The sequence below is a fragment of the Nanorana parkeri genome, unplaced genomic scaffold (assembly GCF_000935625.1).
Source record: "Nanorana parkeri isolate BGI_ZX_2015 unplaced genomic scaffold, ASM93562v1 scaffold2089, whole genome shotgun sequence".
In the NCBI taxonomy this organism is placed as follows: Eukaryota; Metazoa; Chordata; class Amphibia; order Anura; family Dicroglossidae; genus Nanorana; species Nanorana parkeri.
Genome location: NW_017308357.1, coordinates 72,568 through 92,238, shown reverse-complemented (window position 1 = coordinate 92,238; position 19,671 = coordinate 72,568). Strand labels below are relative to the sequence as shown.

The 19,671-nt window shown below is 40.7% G+C and overlaps 1 protein-coding gene across 1 annotated transcript in view; it reads right to left on the bottom strand.

The window, feature by feature from the left end:
• AGTPBP1 (ATP/GTP binding protein 1) overlaps positions 1-19,671 on the bottom strand; it is a 118,040-nt gene that overhangs the window by 48,746 nt on the left and 49,623 nt on the right. Inside the window, exons 7-14 of the mRNA XM_018572625.1 lie at positions 19,520-19,613; positions 17,894-17,931; positions 15,384-15,592; positions 11,771-11,948; positions 9,293-9,390; positions 7,837-7,953; positions 4,174-4,862; positions 1,335-1,418 (exon numbers count right to left, since the gene is read on the bottom strand). Of these exons, the coding sequence (XP_018428127.1) occupies positions 1,335-1,418; positions 4,174-4,862; positions 7,837-7,953; positions 9,293-9,390; positions 11,771-11,948; positions 15,384-15,592; positions 17,894-17,931; positions 19,520-19,613 (1,507 nt within the window). The remainder of the gene's footprint in view (positions 1-1,334; positions 1,419-4,173; positions 4,863-7,836; positions 7,954-9,292; positions 9,391-11,770; positions 11,949-15,383; positions 15,593-17,893; positions 17,932-19,519; positions 19,614-19,671) is intronic.

The window sequence follows — 19,671 nt, the reverse complement described above, 5'->3', positions numbered from 1 at the left end:
GATTACTCTGTTCCACCCATTGGAATAATCCATATGGAAGAGCTCGCAGAAACTTGTCCAGTACCAGGGTCTACATTATTTGAGCCGGTGTAGATTTTTCTGGGGCAAGCCATTTCTTTGCAAGAAATGTCAAATCAAATAGCTGGGCTCTCAGGGTTAGTGGTCTTGATATGCCCAATGTTGTGATATTGTTGGGCATATACTGCAGGATTACCACAAGCTCTGGCTAGAATCTCAGCCTTTAAATCGATCATAGTCCTCAGCAGCTTCTTCCCCCAGGTCAAAATATACCTTTTGAGCCTCTCCCAGTAAAAAAGGTGCAAGGATGCCAGCCCTTTTGTTCTGGGCCACCACTCCCTTGTTGCAGTTCTTTCAAAAGCACGGAGGTAGGCTTCCACATCATCTTGGATAGTCATATTTTTCAGGTATTGGTTTGCCTGGAAGGACTTGGATATCCTGCTGAACTCATGTTGTAAAAAACTCTGCACCATCTCTTTAAAGCACACTGCGGTCAGCTTCTTGTGCCTCCATCACTGCTCCAAGTTGCACAGTCAGCAAGCGATTGCTTTCCTACTGTAGAGCAGTTGCATGTAATAGCCCCTTTAAAACTTCCTCCATTTTGTCAATAGTACAGTACAGTCACTAGTTTTTAATCGTCTGGGTCTGTACTGGTAACGTTTTCAGTACAAAAATCTCACCACCGACACCATTTGTGGCAGGCTGGCCGGATTCGGAGTTCACAAATCGCAAAAATGTATCTTTGTCTCAATATGCCTGTTTTATTAAGCATGCATGCCATACATAAGGCTCCAAATGAAAAATACTACAGACAGTGGAGCCCGACGAGCAGCTTTCAGGCTGGCCGTTGTAATTACACGGCCGGCCGGGAGCTTTACAGTCAAGCGATCGAGCGTCTATAGAGACGCTCGATCGCTTGTGTCAGAAGCTGTCACTGCCGTTGCCGGTCCCGAGATCCGCTACGCCCGATGTGGCCGGGACAGGCACGGCTCTGTAACAGGAGATCAAAGGGAGTTCAGTACACAAACTCCCTTTGATCTCCTCTCAGTCCCCGAATGCAGGAAGTGATGTATATTACATCACTTCCTGCATTCAGTGTCACTCTCCAGCTAGAGAAGCTGATGAAGCCGATCTCTGCCTCATCAGCTTCTCTGGGGGTCCTTAGGTGACTTTAGGTCCCTCCTCGGTCTCCTGGGTGGAGCCCCAAACTATTGCCAGCACCTATACTAAAATAATCCTAGCGGAAATATATATTTTTTGTTTTATCAGAATGTGTTGTGAACTTTAAACAATACGGTTCTATAAAAGTAACTTACCTGGCATTATCAAGATCGTATATTATCCGGTCTATTATATCATTTGGATGAATCAGTCTTTCAATATCCTGGGATATTTTTGTCCTATGGAAACAGTTACACAGCACTTCAGAGGATAAGAAGAGAATATGTTTTTTTATAAAACATACAGCACTGAAATTGCTGATGATGCAAATATAGTGGATATACATGAGGGGCAGACACAACAGCACCATTTTATGTTACCAAGTACAGCTGCTCTTGTTAAGTAAAAAAAAATAAAAAAATCAAGACTTCCCTGAGGTAACGAATCATCAGAAGCCTTCACATATAATCAGCTTAAGGCCCCATTTACACTGAGCGACATGCAAATCTTGCGTGTAGTTGCACGACTTTTCGCACGTTTCTATTGAGCTGCAAGCAAATACTATCAAATCGCACGACATCCACACAAAAAAGGGTCATGTACAGGCAACGAGCGACAACGACAAGCTACAGGCGACATGGAGCTGTAGGATGTGAACAACTCCATTTAAAAACATTGGACGACCGATATCTCGCGGATTTTCGCGCAGTAATCCGCTCAGTGTGAATTGGGACTTAGTCGCCTGTACATATATCGCGCACCTACGATCACGCGGAAATACGCAAGATTTGCATGTCGCTCAGTGTGAAATGGGGCCTTAAAGCAGATTTACAGTGGCTTGCAAAAGTAGTCACCCCCTTGACATTTTTCCTATTTTGTTGCATTACCACCTGGAATTTAAATGGATTTGTATTTGGATTATTGTTTATGTAATGGACATACACAAAATAATCCAAAATGGTGAAGTGAAATCAAGAAAATAACTTGTTTTAAAAAATAATAAAAAAATAATAAAACACAAAAAAGTGGCACATGCATATGTATTCACCTTCTTTGCTATGAGAAACTAATTACCTTCAGAAGTCACATATTTAGTTAAATAAAGACCACCTGTATGGAATCTAAGTGTCACATGATCTCAGTAAATATACACACCTGCTCTGAAAGGCCCCAGAGTCAGTGAGCGCCACCACTGAGCAAGGGGCATCACCAAGCAAGTGGTACCATAAAGATCAAGGAGCTCTCCAAACAGGTCAGGGACAAAGTTGTGGAGAAGTACAAATCCGAGTAGGGTTATAAAAAAATATCCCACATTTTGAACATTCCACTATTTAAAAAAATGGACAGTATATGGCACCACAACAAACCTGCCAAAAGAAGGCCGCCGACCAAAACCCAAGGACCAGGCAAGGAAGGCCATTATTTAGAGCAAAGCTCCACAGCAGAGGTTGGGGTATCTGTCCGTAGGACCACTTTAAGCCGTACACTCCACAGAGCTGGCCTTCATGAAAGAGTGGCCAAAAAAAAGCCACCTTCACTATAGTACTGTATCATAAATCAATCATACATGTTACTGCCCTACTGTACTGATGGTCTATGTTCGCTGAATCTAGATTTCTATCCCATACATGTATTTTCATATCATGTCATTGCTAAGGGGACTCTTGGGCCTATGCTGTAACATTATAAACACCAATTCAATCAAAATATTTGTAAAAAAAACACAGTATAAATTCACAATAGTAATGGTTTTAAGATCTCAAAATCAATACACACTTGGGCTGTGTCCAGTGGTAACCGGCTTGTTTCTGTACTAACAATAACAATGGACATATCATCTACCACATATAAGGCAGTTTATGCTTATATGGTACAGCAAGTGATGTTCAGAGGTAAATCTAGTGGTAAAATAGATTGGGTAAACATTTCAGATGGTCTGCTAAATAAAATTGAAAGTCAGGTTAGACCTGCTTAGTCATTTGGGTGTTGTAGGGTTGATGGCTTAGGTTTTGGTCTAGAACTTCTCTATATGAATAGGGACAACACAGAATATATGTCTGACAAAAGTATTTATGTTCACAGGGAATAGTTCTATAATGTACAGACATTTTGGCAATATCAATAATCTCATCCCTCTACAAATTAGTCATTTGCACTTTTTGTTAAACTATACAAAAGGCCAAAGTAAGGAACAATATCAAATTGTCAGCTTGCAGTCCTCATTTGTTTAATCTCGTGCCAATTGTAATCCAATGTTTAGAAAGAGTAAATGCTTCCATAGCAATTACAAACTATCCAGGGAACAGGGCATCCCTGGAAGAAGTATAAAAGAAGTAACATTGTTGGCAGAAATGCTAAACGTAGGAGATTTACAAAGCAATGTAATGAAACTGACAAATTTACTGTAGGACTGACAGCTCAGCCAATGGGAAAATAAAAAATAACGTGTATCCTGTCACTAAATCCAGGTAGACATCTAACTTCTCAAGGTAAGACTGATTTTTACATAGTTTTCACAGGTGTTATTTAGGGATTGATAGAGATCTGTGACATGACGAAGGGTGCAAAAAAGAGCCTACAACGACCTATATGCACAGGTTCTGCTTGGGACATCATAAGAAATATCAAGGGTCAATTTAAAATAAAATTTCTATTTATGGCCTCAGTAAAAAAAAAAAAAAAAGTGCTTCAAACCAACTACCACTCCTTGAATAAATAGTAGACATCGACTGTAAGGTGGATAGATTTGTTTTCTTTTTATTTAAAACGAAAAGTGGACTTCAACTTTACAGCAATTAATTTTATGCACCACAGTGGAACCATCCCACGGCTATGAATTACAGTGGGAATCTAACATCTTGATCCTGGCTAGTAGCAAAATGGACAATAGGGATGTATACAACAATGTGTTTCCAAATTGAATCCTCTCACTGTTTAACAAATGCACTACATAGTTTATATGATGTATGTACGGTGTGACTCATATTTACTCACCTTTGTACACCATAAGGTCTTTCTAAAATGGGCTCTTTAAAGAATGGTGGCACATGGCCAAAGTAGTCCGGATAAGCCACTTCAGAATACTCTGGGACTGATTTGGTGCTCTTCACAATTTCTATGTAAAGTTCAGGATCATGGAGGGGCAGTACGTTTTCAGTATCCAGCAAACCCTGTAAATCCTGACTACTTAATGGACTAGTGTCTTCCTCCTCGGGTAAAACGGTAGAGCAACACAAAGGACCCAGGGTCACTGAATGCTTATCAAATAAGTTATTACCACATGATGAATTCTGGGAGGGTTTACTGCAGGAATGAGAAAAATGATTAGGCTTGTCTTTAGCAGAGCCATTTTTGCAAAGGTTATTGGCTGAAGACTTCTGCAGTGAGAGTCGGTCAAGATCTCTTACGACATCGTTGTTCAAGTAGCAGCATGAGGACTTCTCAGTATCACCCCGAGTCTGCTGGAAGGAGCCATTGTGGTCTCTCTTTATTTCTTTCTTTGGCACATCTAAGAAGTTTGGTCTTTTATTACATTCATCTTCTAAAGAAATACTACTGCCTTTTCTGGTCTCTTTAATGATATGTCTCGGTTTGTAAATGGGTTCTTCTTCTGCAGTTGGGACAATGATAGGTCCACCACGGTTTGCGCCACTCACTGGCTCATTTGAGACCAATTCAAAGTCCTTTGGAATAAATATAAGACAGAACACAGCAAAATCTGTGATACCTTTTCATTTAACGGATTAAACATTTTATTACTGCATGCTTAAGTTACATACAATTAAATTTTTTTAAATTCTTCTGAGAGATTTACTTGCAAAGCAAATCAGAAATCAACACTGCATGTCCATCCAATGTGCTTAGCATATTCACATGTAAACATGACATATCCCGATTCAGAAATATACCGTATATATATATAAAAAAAAACAAAAAAACACCAAAGATAAAGCAATCAAATGGATAGAAAAAAAACGTTTAATAATAACATCTTTTCATCAGCAGTATAGTAACGTTTGCTAATTAAAAAATCTAAAAATAGACAATCCCTGCAGAGCAAACACACAAATGTCCTGTTGCCGGCCCAGGTAAACGCCGCTACATTCAAGTGATAATTGCACTGAAAGATCTTTGCTATTTGGAATACTTCCAAATGTGTTGAATGCCTGGTCCCTCCCTGCACTCCTGTATCCTGTTGTGATGTAGGGGCTGGCGGACGAAACCAGAGTGCATCGGGAAGGGAGGGGTTCACCAGCATCTAACACTCCAGGAAGTGCTCCGTGTGTTTCTGTAGGAGACAAATGCTGGCCATGTGTACGCTCACTTATATAGAAAAACAATTACACGCATCAGGAGGTACCCAAACTACACAATGCCCCTCTGCAATCTAAATTCATCACCTCCTACTAACCCTCCCAGGTGCAGATGATGAAAAGTTGACTTGAAGAGATGACTTGTAGCAAGCAATAGGATAATAGGTATCGCGATAAAGACTTTACTCCCAGTTTTATCCATGTCTATTCCTCTTGGGAGGACCCTCCCTGGTAGAATTAATGTATTCAATGGGAGAGTCCAAGGAAAGTATCGGTTTAGCTGAGGATCGATAGTGCTCACACTGTAACGCATAGAGAAGCGGTGGATGAGCTGTTTGGGGAGTGAATCCGACATTTAGCGGTTTTAGCGTGTTACCATAATATGGGTGTATAGCCCTCTTTCTTTGTTATTATATAGGTTATTTTTATTTGGAGTGATTCATTTTCGCTTGGGGTTTTGACTCATAAGACCTTCTTATTTAAGAGCTCACATATTGTTTGGCGAGTGTCTGTCCATAAGGGTTAGGGTTTTTTTCTCACGGAGGATTTTATCTTGGTGGAAGTACATAAGATCGCTTACATTTTGAAGTGGAACCTTTTATGATATAAGAATATTTTTACAAGGGACCATCTTAAAATCATACTAAAAAAGGATATGTTTTCACATGCGATTTTTGACCTGGATTCACTGTGATTTGCCTGTTAATGCGGATTTTTTTATTTTGTTCACTGTTATTTTGTTTCACTGTGTTTATATTATTGGAAGAATTTATTGTTCACTTCCACTTGGGTGATAAGCCATTTTTGGGGCTTATTATTATAACAATGTAAGGTTTTTGTGTTTTTAGTGCTGTATTTTGGATAATTATTTTCTTTGATTATTTCATTGGATTCTTCTTCTATTGACTTCAATCAAGATTCCTCACTACATCACTGCTTGAGCTAGTCTCTACATAGTAGCGATCCATACCGTCATTTGCTCAGTCTGACTTTGGAGACTGTACCCAGACCCTGTTGGACTGGCCATTGCAGGCAAGGCTGGAATGTGAACTTCAGGCACTGGGCTCATTGTGGGAGTTAACAGTCCCAAGTGTACTTTTTATAGACTTCCCCATTAGACTCACAGTTAAACTGGTACTGGGTGGTACCACTTCAGGAGATTCTCTGATCTGCAATGGGGACCAGCTTTGACTGTCCCTCATCCTGACTAAGATTTACAAACCTGATATCTCTCAGAGCACTGACTCCTTTGTCTTGCTTAGTCACTGTACAGGTAGCCCTTGACTTACGCCAGGGTTAGGTTCCAGAAGGAATGGTTGCAAATAGAAACTGATGTAAATTGAAACCTAGTATATAATGTAAGTCAATGGGAAGTGCAGGAGATATGTTCCTGGCCTCTCTCAAAAATGACATAAGTGACATACACTATATTTAAAGCTTTGAAATGAATGTTATGAATGCTCCAAGGGTACTCCTGTGCCCATAGCGTGGCTTTATGTGCCTCCATATCTCCAAATTAACTTGTGTGCCATATCTCTGAGTGTACCCCTGTGCTTTTCTGTAACTCCAAGTGCACCTCTGCTCTCCTTTACATCTCCAAGTATACCCCTGTCCTCCTCCATATCTCCAAATGTACAATTGTGCTCCTCCATATCTCCAAGTGTACCCATGTGCTCATCCATATCTCCAAGTGTACCTCCAAGTGTACCCCCTGTACCTCCAGCATGTCTCTATGTGCTTGTACACATCTCCATGTGTATCCCTGTGCCACCAGCACATCTCCCTGTGTGCACCACCACACCTCCAAGTGTCTCTCTGTAGGCCCCCAGTCCTTCCTGAGCCACAATCCTCCACCTGTGCCCCGATCTAGCTGCCAGAGACTGTTGAATTATAACCACCTGCAGTTGTGCTGTATAGTGTTCCCCTGCATATCTTTACAGATACACTAGGTGGTGCTGTCAAGTGACCGGCTGATATTTTGAATCAGCGCAAAAAGAACCGGAGCAAACGTTCGGCTACTTGTACATGCAAATGAGCAAGCACCATCTGGCTCAGCCAGGGAGGGGTACACTTTATATACATGTAGGTATAAATACGCAGTCACCACTTTCTCCCATCACAATTTGCGCAGAAGGCGCTTCTATATTACCAGCTGTTCTTATAAACACAGCGACCAGACAGAAGGTAACAGATATAAGAAATAAACAAGGAAGATCAATGGCCATTATAGACATGCAAACAGTTCTGTAGTATGTGTAAAGATGAAACTCTAATGCTAACTTTGTATACCAACTAACTTGTGAAGTAGAAGGACAATTTCTGCACAATATGTCTTTATGCGCACCTGGAAATCATCTCTTAACTCTGGGAAAAAGCATTCATACATCTTCAGATCTCCTGTAGATCGTTCCAAATCTTGTACAGGTTTGAGTTTACTTATGTCAGTCTCTATGTCATCATTCTGATTAAAAAACAACAGGAAATAGTATAAATAATTAACATCAATAAAATAAAAATGGTAAATTTGTATATTGATATAAAGTTTTATACAGACTTATCTTGAACAGAAATGTGCTAATATTCTAAAACAAAGCTTGGTCTGGGACCCACCCTGTCATTGCATAACAAAGGAGCAGCAGCAGCAGAACACATATGATGAGCATCCCCTCTGCTCTAACTCCTATCAGCATATTTCCTGTCAGCACACAGCAGATCCTGATTGGCTACTAATGTTAAACCCTCTCTCCCAGTTTGGATACAACATTGCAGGGGATTACAGAGGTCTGATATCAGAAAGATTCAGATACTTTCGACAGCTGAATATTAAAGCATTTCTTTTTTTTTTTTTTATTCCGACTGGAATATTGGCAAACAAACAATGACCAGCCTGGTATAACCTTCCCACTCTCAGCATGCCTCAGTCACATCATAGGCACAGAGGACTGAGTCCCTTAATTAACTACAAGTAATGGATTTTACAGTTTTCTTTCCTGTTTATTGAGGGACACAGGATTCAGAGACAACTGGGACATCCAAAAATAGTCCAACTGAGGGGTGGGCAACAACAATAGAACACTAACAGACCCACACATCAAAATGACAAAGTCACTGGCTCAGACACATGCCTTGCAGAGGTAATTGTGACAAGGAAAGTGAAATTTGGAATAAGAGTGAAAAGGGGAAAAGGGAAGTTTTTGATGTGCTGAGAGAACCAAGCTCAAATTCTACAAAGTCACAAGTGAACACACAGGGGGAGCTACATGAAAGACACCCTAAACATAGGTCTCAATCAAAGAATGGGGTCTCTGGAACAAGACTGCAAGTCCTGAGATCTGGCCCCTGAAGGTGCTGAGGGCCAACTGTTGATCCAGGATCCGTGCCATGAAGTATTTCCTGGGATGAAAGTATTATTGCTCATACCAAGTATACCTCCCATATACAATTGTAACCCTTGCAGGACATAGATTTCCTGGATTTTAACATCATAGTAATCACTCAAAGATCGAGCAGATGAGGAAGGAGTTTCAGGGGAGGAAAGGCATAGACAGGCTGTAGTGATCCCACAGAGCCACCTCCACCAGAGGATCTCTGCACCTGGTTTTAGAAAGTATATTGCACACAGTGGGAACATAAAATACTGCAGAATACAATTACAATAGAATATGCCACTTTCCTGGGCCCTCATAATTATTTGTATTATTGTTATAAGATAAAAAAGAAATACTAGGCACAGTCAAAGAGATGCCATCCTATATAATGTAAAAGTAAAGCAGCTCACAAAACTAGACTTGTACACTTGCCTTGAAAACCTGCTCATTATCATCTTCATTTTCGGCATCTGCTTCTGTGTCTGCTTCTGTGTCATCATTGTCATCACTCTCATCAACTACATCATCAACTAAGGGAAGAAAAATAAAATGTTACCTAGCTATAGCAGTGGCCAATTCCCTCTAAGTTAGCATGTTATCAACACATTGTGGCTGACTTGAGTAGAGCATGTAAACTTTGAAAAGTAACATTTTCATTTTTTAATGGAATTATCCCTTCACTTGGCAAAGAATACCCAATCACATGCAAGGGAAATTAAAGAAAAAGATTTTTACTTGCACATGATTGGATGATGGAAGTCAGCAGAGCTTTAATCTTATTAATTAAATTAAATGAAAATGTCCTTAGTTGTTTTGGTAAAACAGCCAAAATGTTGTTTAAATAGTATAGATAGTTTTCACATTCTGTGCTGCCTGCTACCCTAATGGGCTAATTTCTCTTCACTTCCTGTTCTAGTTTGTCACCCTGCCACATCCTTGCAAACAGGATGACACTGGGAGAGAAAAAAAGTAGAGGGAATCTTTCCTGTGGAGACACAACCCATAAAAAAAACCAGAAAAAGGATCGAACACTTCTACCTCTGTTAAAAATATATTTTATTGCCTTTTCTGTCCCATTGCAGATATTTTATCTCCACTAAAGAGATGTGGCACTGGTTTATAGACAAATAATGAGTGCAAATTTCCCTAAAGAGGACAATAAAGAGCAATATAGAGTTAAAAGGAGAACTATGAGGTAAGTGATTTTCACTCAACCTCATAGTTTGAGCCGACCTGTGACAATGAAATCTCACACGTTGGCTCAATAGATCGGGGAGTGAACACATACCGTCGCTTGCTCACTTCTCGATCATGTCCCTGCAGAGAGCCGTGACGGTCACTCACGGCTCCCTGCAGGGATTCTCCCCTCTCCGTTCCTCCAGCGCTGACTGGCGGAACGGACAGAGGAGGGGGCATGTACAGCTGGCTGGAGGAGGGGGCATGTACAGATAGCTTAGTAGAAAGGCATCATGTCACACTCACAAACCAGCTTGTAAAACAACTTGTCTCACCACTAAGGACAATGAGAGGTTTGGATACCGGTCTTCTGCAGAGGATGTGAAAGCCGCACTGCCGCGCCAAGGCACCTCTTATAGTGCGGTCCTAACTCTTAACTATGAGAGTCTCCATCTTGGAGCACATGGGGGGCAGAAGATTTCAAATTGGGTGCAGGTTTGTCAGGAGGACGCCCAACCTCCTTACAGAAGACACAGAAGACAGGTATCCAAACCTCTGTTATTATTCTTAGTGGTGAGACAAGTTGTTTTACATGCTGGTTTGTGAGTGTGCCATGATGCCTTTCTACTATTTTATTGTTCAAAGCCCATTTCGTGTTCACCTTACTGTATAACTGGTGACAAATTGTTGAGTGCGTTTGTCGTTTGTTTTGCATGTACAGATAGCTGTCACTCACACAGCTGGGTGGATCTCGACAGTAATGTCGGGATCCGTCCCAGGTGCGGCAGTCTCAGTATACTGTCAGCTGTAGCTCGCGATATACTGAGCTTTGGGTCACAGGAGGACGCTAGTTTATGTCCTCCCGTGACCCTTGGGAGAACTATGGGGAAAAACACTTACCCCATAGTTCTCCTTTAAGAAAGACTCTAATGCTTTTCATCTTTTGTCAACATGTTTTTTAAAAGTTTTGGCTACACATTATCTTGGTAAATACGACATACAAAAGCTGGCATTGCTGATCTGAAAATGCCAAGTTCCCGACAGCTGTGCTGATCCTCTGGTTTCAATACGTTGCGTTATGGACCCAAAACAATGCAGCCATTAATATCAGAACCTATTTGCCCACTTGTTTCACGTCAGTGACCCAGTAAGAATTGAAGCTAGATCGGCATGGCAGTCAAGCAACTATTATTTCCACAAGGAGAAATACGGAATGGCAATCTCCATGTTCCTTATAGCACAGGTTTCCTTAAGGGGAACCTGAAGTGATCTCAAAGTGGGTACAGCACTTCTGGTGCCAGATAGTAGCTGGTTGTACATCTGGTACTATCTGGTACAAGAAATGCATTTCCTACTTGTAGATCACTGCAAGTGTACTTTGAAACCCATATTAACTGGGAATGCAATAGCTGCATATTTTTGTACACCTGGTAAATTTTAGTGGTAACAGACACAACTGTGCAAAAAGGCGCCCTACTGAGGGTAAATTCTTGCATTATTACATGCAAAATGAAGGAAAGAAAAAAACATGGATGGTTGTTACAAACAACCACACAAATGGGTCAAATGTTAGCATCACTTACAGTTCGTTCTAGACCTGTTATGGGCAAAAACTCTACCTACCTACAAATCTACCTACCTAAATATACAGAGTCAATCAAAAACATATGATAAAAAGGATCATCGTCTGCAATCTGCTCAAGTCCCTAAAATTAGACAAGTCGGCACACCTACCTTCAGGAGACATGTTGTATATCTGAGCCACAGGTCCACTTGTAGGTATAATAGGCAGCTGGAAATGAAAAGCACTTTTGATGGTTGGTAAGGGAAGACGATTCTTCGGAAAGCATTTTCTCATTATCAGACTAGATGTATTAACAAGGGGATCCAATGTCCTAACAGCCTGGCAATCCTATAAGGAAGTAAAAGGAAAAAGTCAGATCTCCATTCATCTAAACAACTATTTAATGATGAACATGCCGACACATCTATCCCATCTTAATTTACAAGACTGTCTAATTTTCACCCCTACTGCAGTGCTTTAATTACAATCTGCATTGATTCAACATATGCAAAACAACTGCCGTCATACTCATGACTATCTTTCTGGTAAGACACCACATTCTTTTCCAGACTCAGATGGATATTGTGTACATGGAAAAATAAACTTTGTTCCTTTTTCACCAAAAAAAGGAAACCCTCAGGTACCAGTTACAGTAGCAGACTACATATCCCTTAGGTTTCCTTTAAAGAGAAACTTTAAACTGCAGGAATCTAAAATATTTACCATTGCTGCTGTTCAAGTACTGATACTTGTTCAAGTACTCACAGATACAATTACTGATACATTTTTGTTTATTGCCATGTGACAGACTAATGATTTCAGGACAGCGGACAGTTCAGGACAGTGGTCTGTCACAGCTGCGACCCTGGTAGTTGTTGTGAAAATGCCAAGCATTTGAACATCCCTACTTGCAATGGAGCTACCCCCACACTGCAGGGGTTAAGTGCTCATTTTGGTCTGGGGGCTCAAATAAAAAATACATTCACCTAATCCTCGGTCCCATCTGGCTGTTAGACCAGACCCCGCTGCCTCTTCTTCCCCAAGCTCCAGTGGTCTGGGGGCCTGTGGCGTCATCTCGTCTGGTCCATTCATCTGTATTAGCCATGAGGACGCTGATGTATGTGTACACTGCTGCACACTTTAGTTGAGAAAAGACTACTGACATCTTCTGGACCAATATCAGTTTGACTTACTTTCAGAGTGAGATTTCAAGAAACGAATTCTTGATATTTTTCGGAATTCTTGTCTCTGATAACTGGTACATTGTCATAAACAAAATTCTAACAACAAAATTTAGGATTCTGGTACAAAGCATTGCAAACAACGATTTTCCTGATATCTGTGAATTTGACTGTGTTGCAATTTATCCCTTAACTAAAAAGTTATGCAAGTCAGTTGATTTCATCACCATTTTATGATAGAAACATAAAAAACAACGATGAAGAAATATAAAACAATGTATCCCTTGCGGGATCATGCCTTCACAGAGTTCTCCACAACTTCCCCTTTAAATGGGCATCGACCGCAATTAAATACCTGGGGATACTTCTACCCAAAGATATATCTCAAACATATGCGCTGAACTTCCCCCCGCTCCTGCAACGTATAACTGCAGATCTTGAGACATGGACCAAAAATACCTTCTCGTGGATGGGAAGATGTAACATATTAAAGCAGTCTATACTTCCTAGACTTCTTTACCCCCTTCAAGCCCTCCCGATTTTCATCCCTACAGTTTTTTTCCGTAAAATACGAACGCTTTTCTCGGGGTTTGTCTGGTCACAGAGATCAGCTAGGATCAGCTACGATATCTTGCGTAGACCCAAACAACAGGGCGGGATATCATTACCAGATGCACGACAGTACTATGTGGCGGTCCACCTGACACGTATAATAGACTGGTGCCACAACTCCCAAACCAAACTTTGGGTAGACCTGGAACAATCGTATGCAGATGTCCCTTTAGCCAATCTCCCTTGGTGTACCACTTCCCTACCTCCACAATTACAATCCCACCCCACCATAGGCCCCACGATCAAGATTGCACGGTCCATTTTTAAGGGAGGTAGAATCTCTCCCTTTCCTTCACCTCTCACTCCCATTTTAGACAACCCGGCATTTCCACCGGGTATAGGTGCCCACACATACACGGCACTACGGAGACTCGGAAAAGATAAGGCCAAACACTTTCTGACTGACACGACTAGACCCTAAACTAACACTCTTTGCACCAACCCGGATTATGGCCCTCTTGACTTTTGGTCAGCTGTGCGACTGTCACACTTCCTGCACGCGAACCCTGTAATGCGACACTCCTGTAGACCCCTTACTCCATTTGAGCAACTTTGCTCACAAGATAAGTCTCCCTTGACACACCCTTTCCCTATGCTATAGATTGTTGATTCAACCACTGAACCCAGATGATCTGTGGTTTATATCACGATGGGAGGGAGAACTACAGACCAGCTTCACCCCGGAAGCCATGAAGAAATTACTTACACTCTTGTATCGTTCTTCGATTAGTAATAGATATCAAGAGTCTGGCTATAAGGTCATGACTAGATGGTACTGTACTCCACAATCCCTTCACACACTATTTCCCGAGTCACCCGACCGATGTTGGCGATGCCAACAACCCGGAGCAGGCATGTTACATATCTTCTGGTCCTGCCCGGCTCTCCGACGGTTTTGGGAGCAAGTACGCGCTCTCGTTCAGAAATTTACGGATGTCCAGGTACCTGAAGACCTGACCTTCTTTCTCCTCCATCATAATACCATCCCGCTGCGTTCCTATACCCACTCCTTGATTAGACACGTGGTAAATGCCACTCGGGCATGCATCCCAGCACTCTGGAAGAAACCTGAAGCCGCCCATATAAGCCAAGTTCTAGACCGTATCCATGATATATATATCATGGAAGATCTCACGAGTTCTATTAAACATACCTCTGCCTCAGTCGCTCGAACCTGGCTCCTCTGGCTGGAATACATTCAGTCCCCTGACTACCTTACCCTCAGATAGGAGAACACTGATTCGCTCCTGATGGGGTAACTCTATCCCATCCCTACCCTATATTTCCTGCTTCCTTATCCTCCTTAGCTAATTGTCCTACTATCATTTTTCTTTTTCTCAGTGATCTAGTAACTACCGGGCCATTTAATCCCGCATGACTCCCCCCCTTTCCCCCCCTATTTTTTTTTTTCCCCTCTCTTTTTCTTCTTTATTACTCAACCCCTAACCCACACAACCTACTCACTCACGGTGTTCTGTATTGGTTTTATTTTTTGTTATGGTCTGTTTTGCTGTGCAAGTTTTAAAAACAACATTTTTTTATGCATGTTATTGACAGGATGTCATTTCACTTAGGGCTAGAAGCCCCTTCTTTTCTCTACACACCTCCCTGGGATTCACAGTTGCTCTCATAAGCACTTGAACACTTACATGTCCCCCTTCTGAGATACTTATGGGTCACTGACCAGCTGAGCAGGGGGAATATCTTCCCCCTTTTTCCCTTTCTTTCTCCACTTTTTTTTCCCCTCTTAAATGCTTTAAATATTTCATTTGTTTATTTTTATTATATACATCGCAATGCATTTGAAGTATTCTCTCTATGACCGCTTGAACGAGCAACTATTTGTTATTCAAGCACTTGTTTATCTCTTTTGTGATCACCGTCAAGGTATTTAAAACATAAAATAAAGAATTTATAAAAAAAGAAATATAAAAAACACACGAACATCATTTAAATTACCATAAACAGCAGAGCTCTGATTTATACATACCTGTGAGGTGTTATAGAGAATTTTCATTCCATTGGCATCAATGAAAGCTTTTCTACCCAGTTTTATGTTTGTAATATTTTTAAGGCACTGGAGAATGCCCTTTCTGATCAACATATGTCTATGGCGAGTGTCATGACGATGCCAGTCTAAATAAGTTGTTAAGAGCCCATTGACATATCCTCGATCTACTGCTTTTCTGGCATTTGTTTCTGAAAATTACAGATATGAAATTAATAAAAAGAAAATACTCAGGATAAAGTAACGGAAAGCACAACCGAAAGAAAAACAGTTACACTTACTGGAAATCCTGCAGTTATATTGTTTTCTTTATTAACAGATGTTTAGACTATAGTAGTATCTGGAGAAATACTGGCACTAGGAAACTGCATAGGTTTGTGACTAGCCTTGATCCAAGTTTCAATGTAAACAATGTCTTTTAAATTCACAAAGCAAATAGTATTCGGTATTCAGCATAAAGCTACATACTAGTAGACTTATCCAGTCAGTGCAAGAAATACTCAGAGTACCCAATTAGGATTATTTTTGTAGTGGTCTGTCTTTGGTAAAATGTATTCGGATTGGCTGGTAGGTTAGTGGTGTACCTATAACCATAGCAGCCCATGCGACTACTGTGTGTGTGTGGGAGTAAAAAAAAAAAAGCCTGTATTAGGGTTATAGCATAACTGTGTGCAGAAGCACCAACAATTATGTAATATAATATACTATTATGGTTGTTATTATTACTACACTTCACTATGTAGTATTAATACTACATTTTTTTATTTTACTACTAAACCATGACATATGGCATTTGCTTGCTGTGGTGGTGGAAAGGGTGGGAGGGCCTAGACTTTACACCAAGCTCCTGAGATCTTGTACCCCTACGAAGATCAGTTGATTTGGAAAAAAAAGAGTGGTGAATTATCGAGGACAGAGTAGTTAGCTGAGAAATTAAAGTGGCACTAAACTCAGGAGTTAAATCTTAAAAATTAGGGCTGCGGAAATTAACAATCACTCGATTAATCGTTAATTTTTTGAATCGATCAAAATTCATTTGATCGTACTCACCTCTCCGCCGGCTTCTGGGTCTTCCGGGAGTCCCGTCACGGACATCGACGTCACTGGACTCTTACCCCCTACCCCAAGTGGCTACGTTGGCTAACGAAGGGAAGGGGGAGGAGTCCGGTGACGTTGATGTCCATGATGTCACCGGGCTCCTCCCCTTTTCCCTTCATAGCCGACGGAGCCAATTGGGCCGGTGAGTTTGCCCAAGAAACAAATCAATGCTTGTTCAGCAAATAATTTGGAATGCCTGGCCCCAAAAACAAAGAGCAGGGAGACTCTTGAATTGCCTGTTCCGGCACAGGTACCAACCACCACATACATTTGAATTCAGAATTCTGTATGTGCTGCACATAGAAAGATAAATGGGTCCTACTCACATGGTGATATTGCAGCAAACAGAATATTTCCCTGGGAGTAACAAGTGCCCAAGGCATTCATTATTATTTTTAATTAAAGAAGAAAAGTTATGTTTTGAAAAACTAAAGCAATGCTTTAAATGATCAGCTTTGTTTGCTTTCATCAAGCTCGTCGGAGATCCGGTGACGTCACGGACATCGACGTCACCTGACTCCTCCCCCCTTCCCCAAGTGGCTCCGCCGGCTAACGAAGGGAAGGGGGGAGGAGTCCAGTGACGTCGATGTCCGTGACGGCTAACGTTATAATTAATCGAAATCGATTTAAAAAAATTTGATTAAATCGAACACGAAAATTTTAATCAATAACAGCCCTATTAAAAATGCATTTAAGTTCCTTAACTATTAACAAAAAAAATCATCTCTGAACTGGTGCTGACACTGTCCTTCCTTCTAGAGGGTGGCTACTTTTTTTCCCCATGGTCCGTGTGTGTGTTGTAAAGTAGCCACTGCTCCAAACTTGCTCCTGTGATGGACTACAATCTCAATACAAATTAGTAAACTAAACGTGGGATTTTTAGTTCATCATGGGAGTGAGCTTGGAGCTGTTGTCACCTTACAACACACACAGGGACCATGGGGAAAAAACGTAGCCACCCTCCAGAAGGAAGGACAGTGTCGGCACCAATTCAGAGATGATTTGAGGATCTACAGCTGAGTGATACACAAATAAGGTACATTTTTGTTAATTGATTAAAATACTTAAAGGCATTTTTAAGGATGAAAGTTAATTTCCTGCACTGCTGCCTCTCTCCTCCCTGCAAACTTCTATCCCTTGGTTCCTAGCAGTGTACTTATAGCTCTCCTGTGACCTATACTTGAATTGTGCATATTTTATGTTAAGATGAATGACAGTATGCCAACTGCCACAGAGAGGTGGATTTTGTGAAAACGATTACATTCCTCGTACACATTTCAATTCTACAAATCAGCTTTTCAAAATTAAATGACAATACTCGATGGGAAATTAAACTCAGAAGACTAAAAAGTAATAAATAAACGATAGTACACAAAATACAGACAAGAACTTACTTGATTTTACCAAAGCAGCAAGTGTATCTAAGGAGACCCTGAAAAAATGAATACGGTAGTTGAGGAACCATAACCATTCTAATAACTGTTAATATAATAATAATTACTTGTATTAGTAATAACAAACAAGTAGCGCCTACACATCCTTACCAAAAGTAATTAGGTTCCATATAATTTGTCCTTCTAATATTACTGGGCTGAAGAAAAAAATCTCAAAACCTAATAACCCGGATTTATTATCTCATCGGTTAAACTAAATGTATAGTAGTTTTGAGTATATACTTTTTTTTTTTTTAGTCCGAAACACAATTTTAGACTTTTATAACATATTGCATATTATGCGGTCTTTGATCCAGCCAGCAGATGGAGCACTAGTCTTTTCACAAATTCAGATATTTAATCTTTTAGCAATGCTGATACGCCAACAAGTCATGACAGCAGTGATTCATCTCTAATCAGAAAGCTGAATCGGAAGCTTTTCCCTAATCATCCTAAGTGCAACACCGAAACCATAACAGCAGGCACCGTGTTTTTAGTCACTGAGGCGGTGGAGAGATCACAAAGATCTCCCTGTGACCGGCTCATCAATACAGAGCACAGCAGCACTTTCCATTTACATTTCTCACATAACAGCTGCAGTCTTCAGTGCCTGGGAAGCTGCAAGGGAGCATGGCTGTGGCTTCCCATACAATCAGGAAGCCATGTGGGTGGTCACATGACCACCTGCCAGGCTCCCCTGCTGGAAGAGGTAAGACAGCTAGAGGTGGGAATCCAGGATGCCTCAGGTCTGTGTATGTATGCAATATACACACTAATTATATATATATATATATATATGTCCGTAAAGGTCCTGCCTTTAGCTATATCTCTTATCGTGACAAAAAGTACTATTCTGCAACCAATTTCTGCAATATCTCAAGAATTTTAAGGAAAATGCAGAGCTTTGCTTTACATTATATTTCTTATGCTAAAACCATGCTGCACATGAGGGTTTTACACGATCTTCTAGAAAAAGAGAAGTAATCTGGAAATGTACTTGCTAGAAGGCGTTAAAACATTTCATCAGCACAACAGTAAATTTAGAATATGTGTGTCAAGCAGAGACATTCCATCTGCATAGGAGAGATATTTCATAGCAGCATACAGTAGTTATAACAGGCTAGAGACCGTAGCACAGCGGAAAAAATATGAATATATAACTTGTATAATTTCAAGGGGTCACCACAGGGTTCCTGCTCCATCCTTTAGTTGTCAGGAAAGCATTGACTGTTGGTCGTGGGGAGTTCTACTGTTTGCAGTAAACAGTTTACAGCTCATGTCAAGGATTGTGATGATACTGTGCCTGAGTTTTGGGGTCCGTCACATGCCAGGAGAACTTTTCAATCAAGCTCCTAGGGTGGCTTTATTTTTTAGTCTATTGACTACTACATTACTCACTAGCTTTAGTAAAGAATGAAGCTAAGAAAACGTATAAAATATTATTGACAGCACCCACCATACTGCTGAAAATTTACACTTTCACTACACTGATATTATAAATATTCTATTATGAATGCTCAAAGCTATTAGGTTATAGCTTTGAGCAGTCCTGAACTTGTGATGGACAGTAAAAGGAGGTAGACTTACTTCATGAGGCTGGTATTCTTCTTACTAAATGGTGCTATTATCTTGAAGAGAAGTTCAACTGCTCCATTTTTGCCAAGGTACACGGCATTCACAGCTAGAATGAACAAAGCTAATATAAACAAGACTGCATATTATAAGCTTCAGTAATTTTG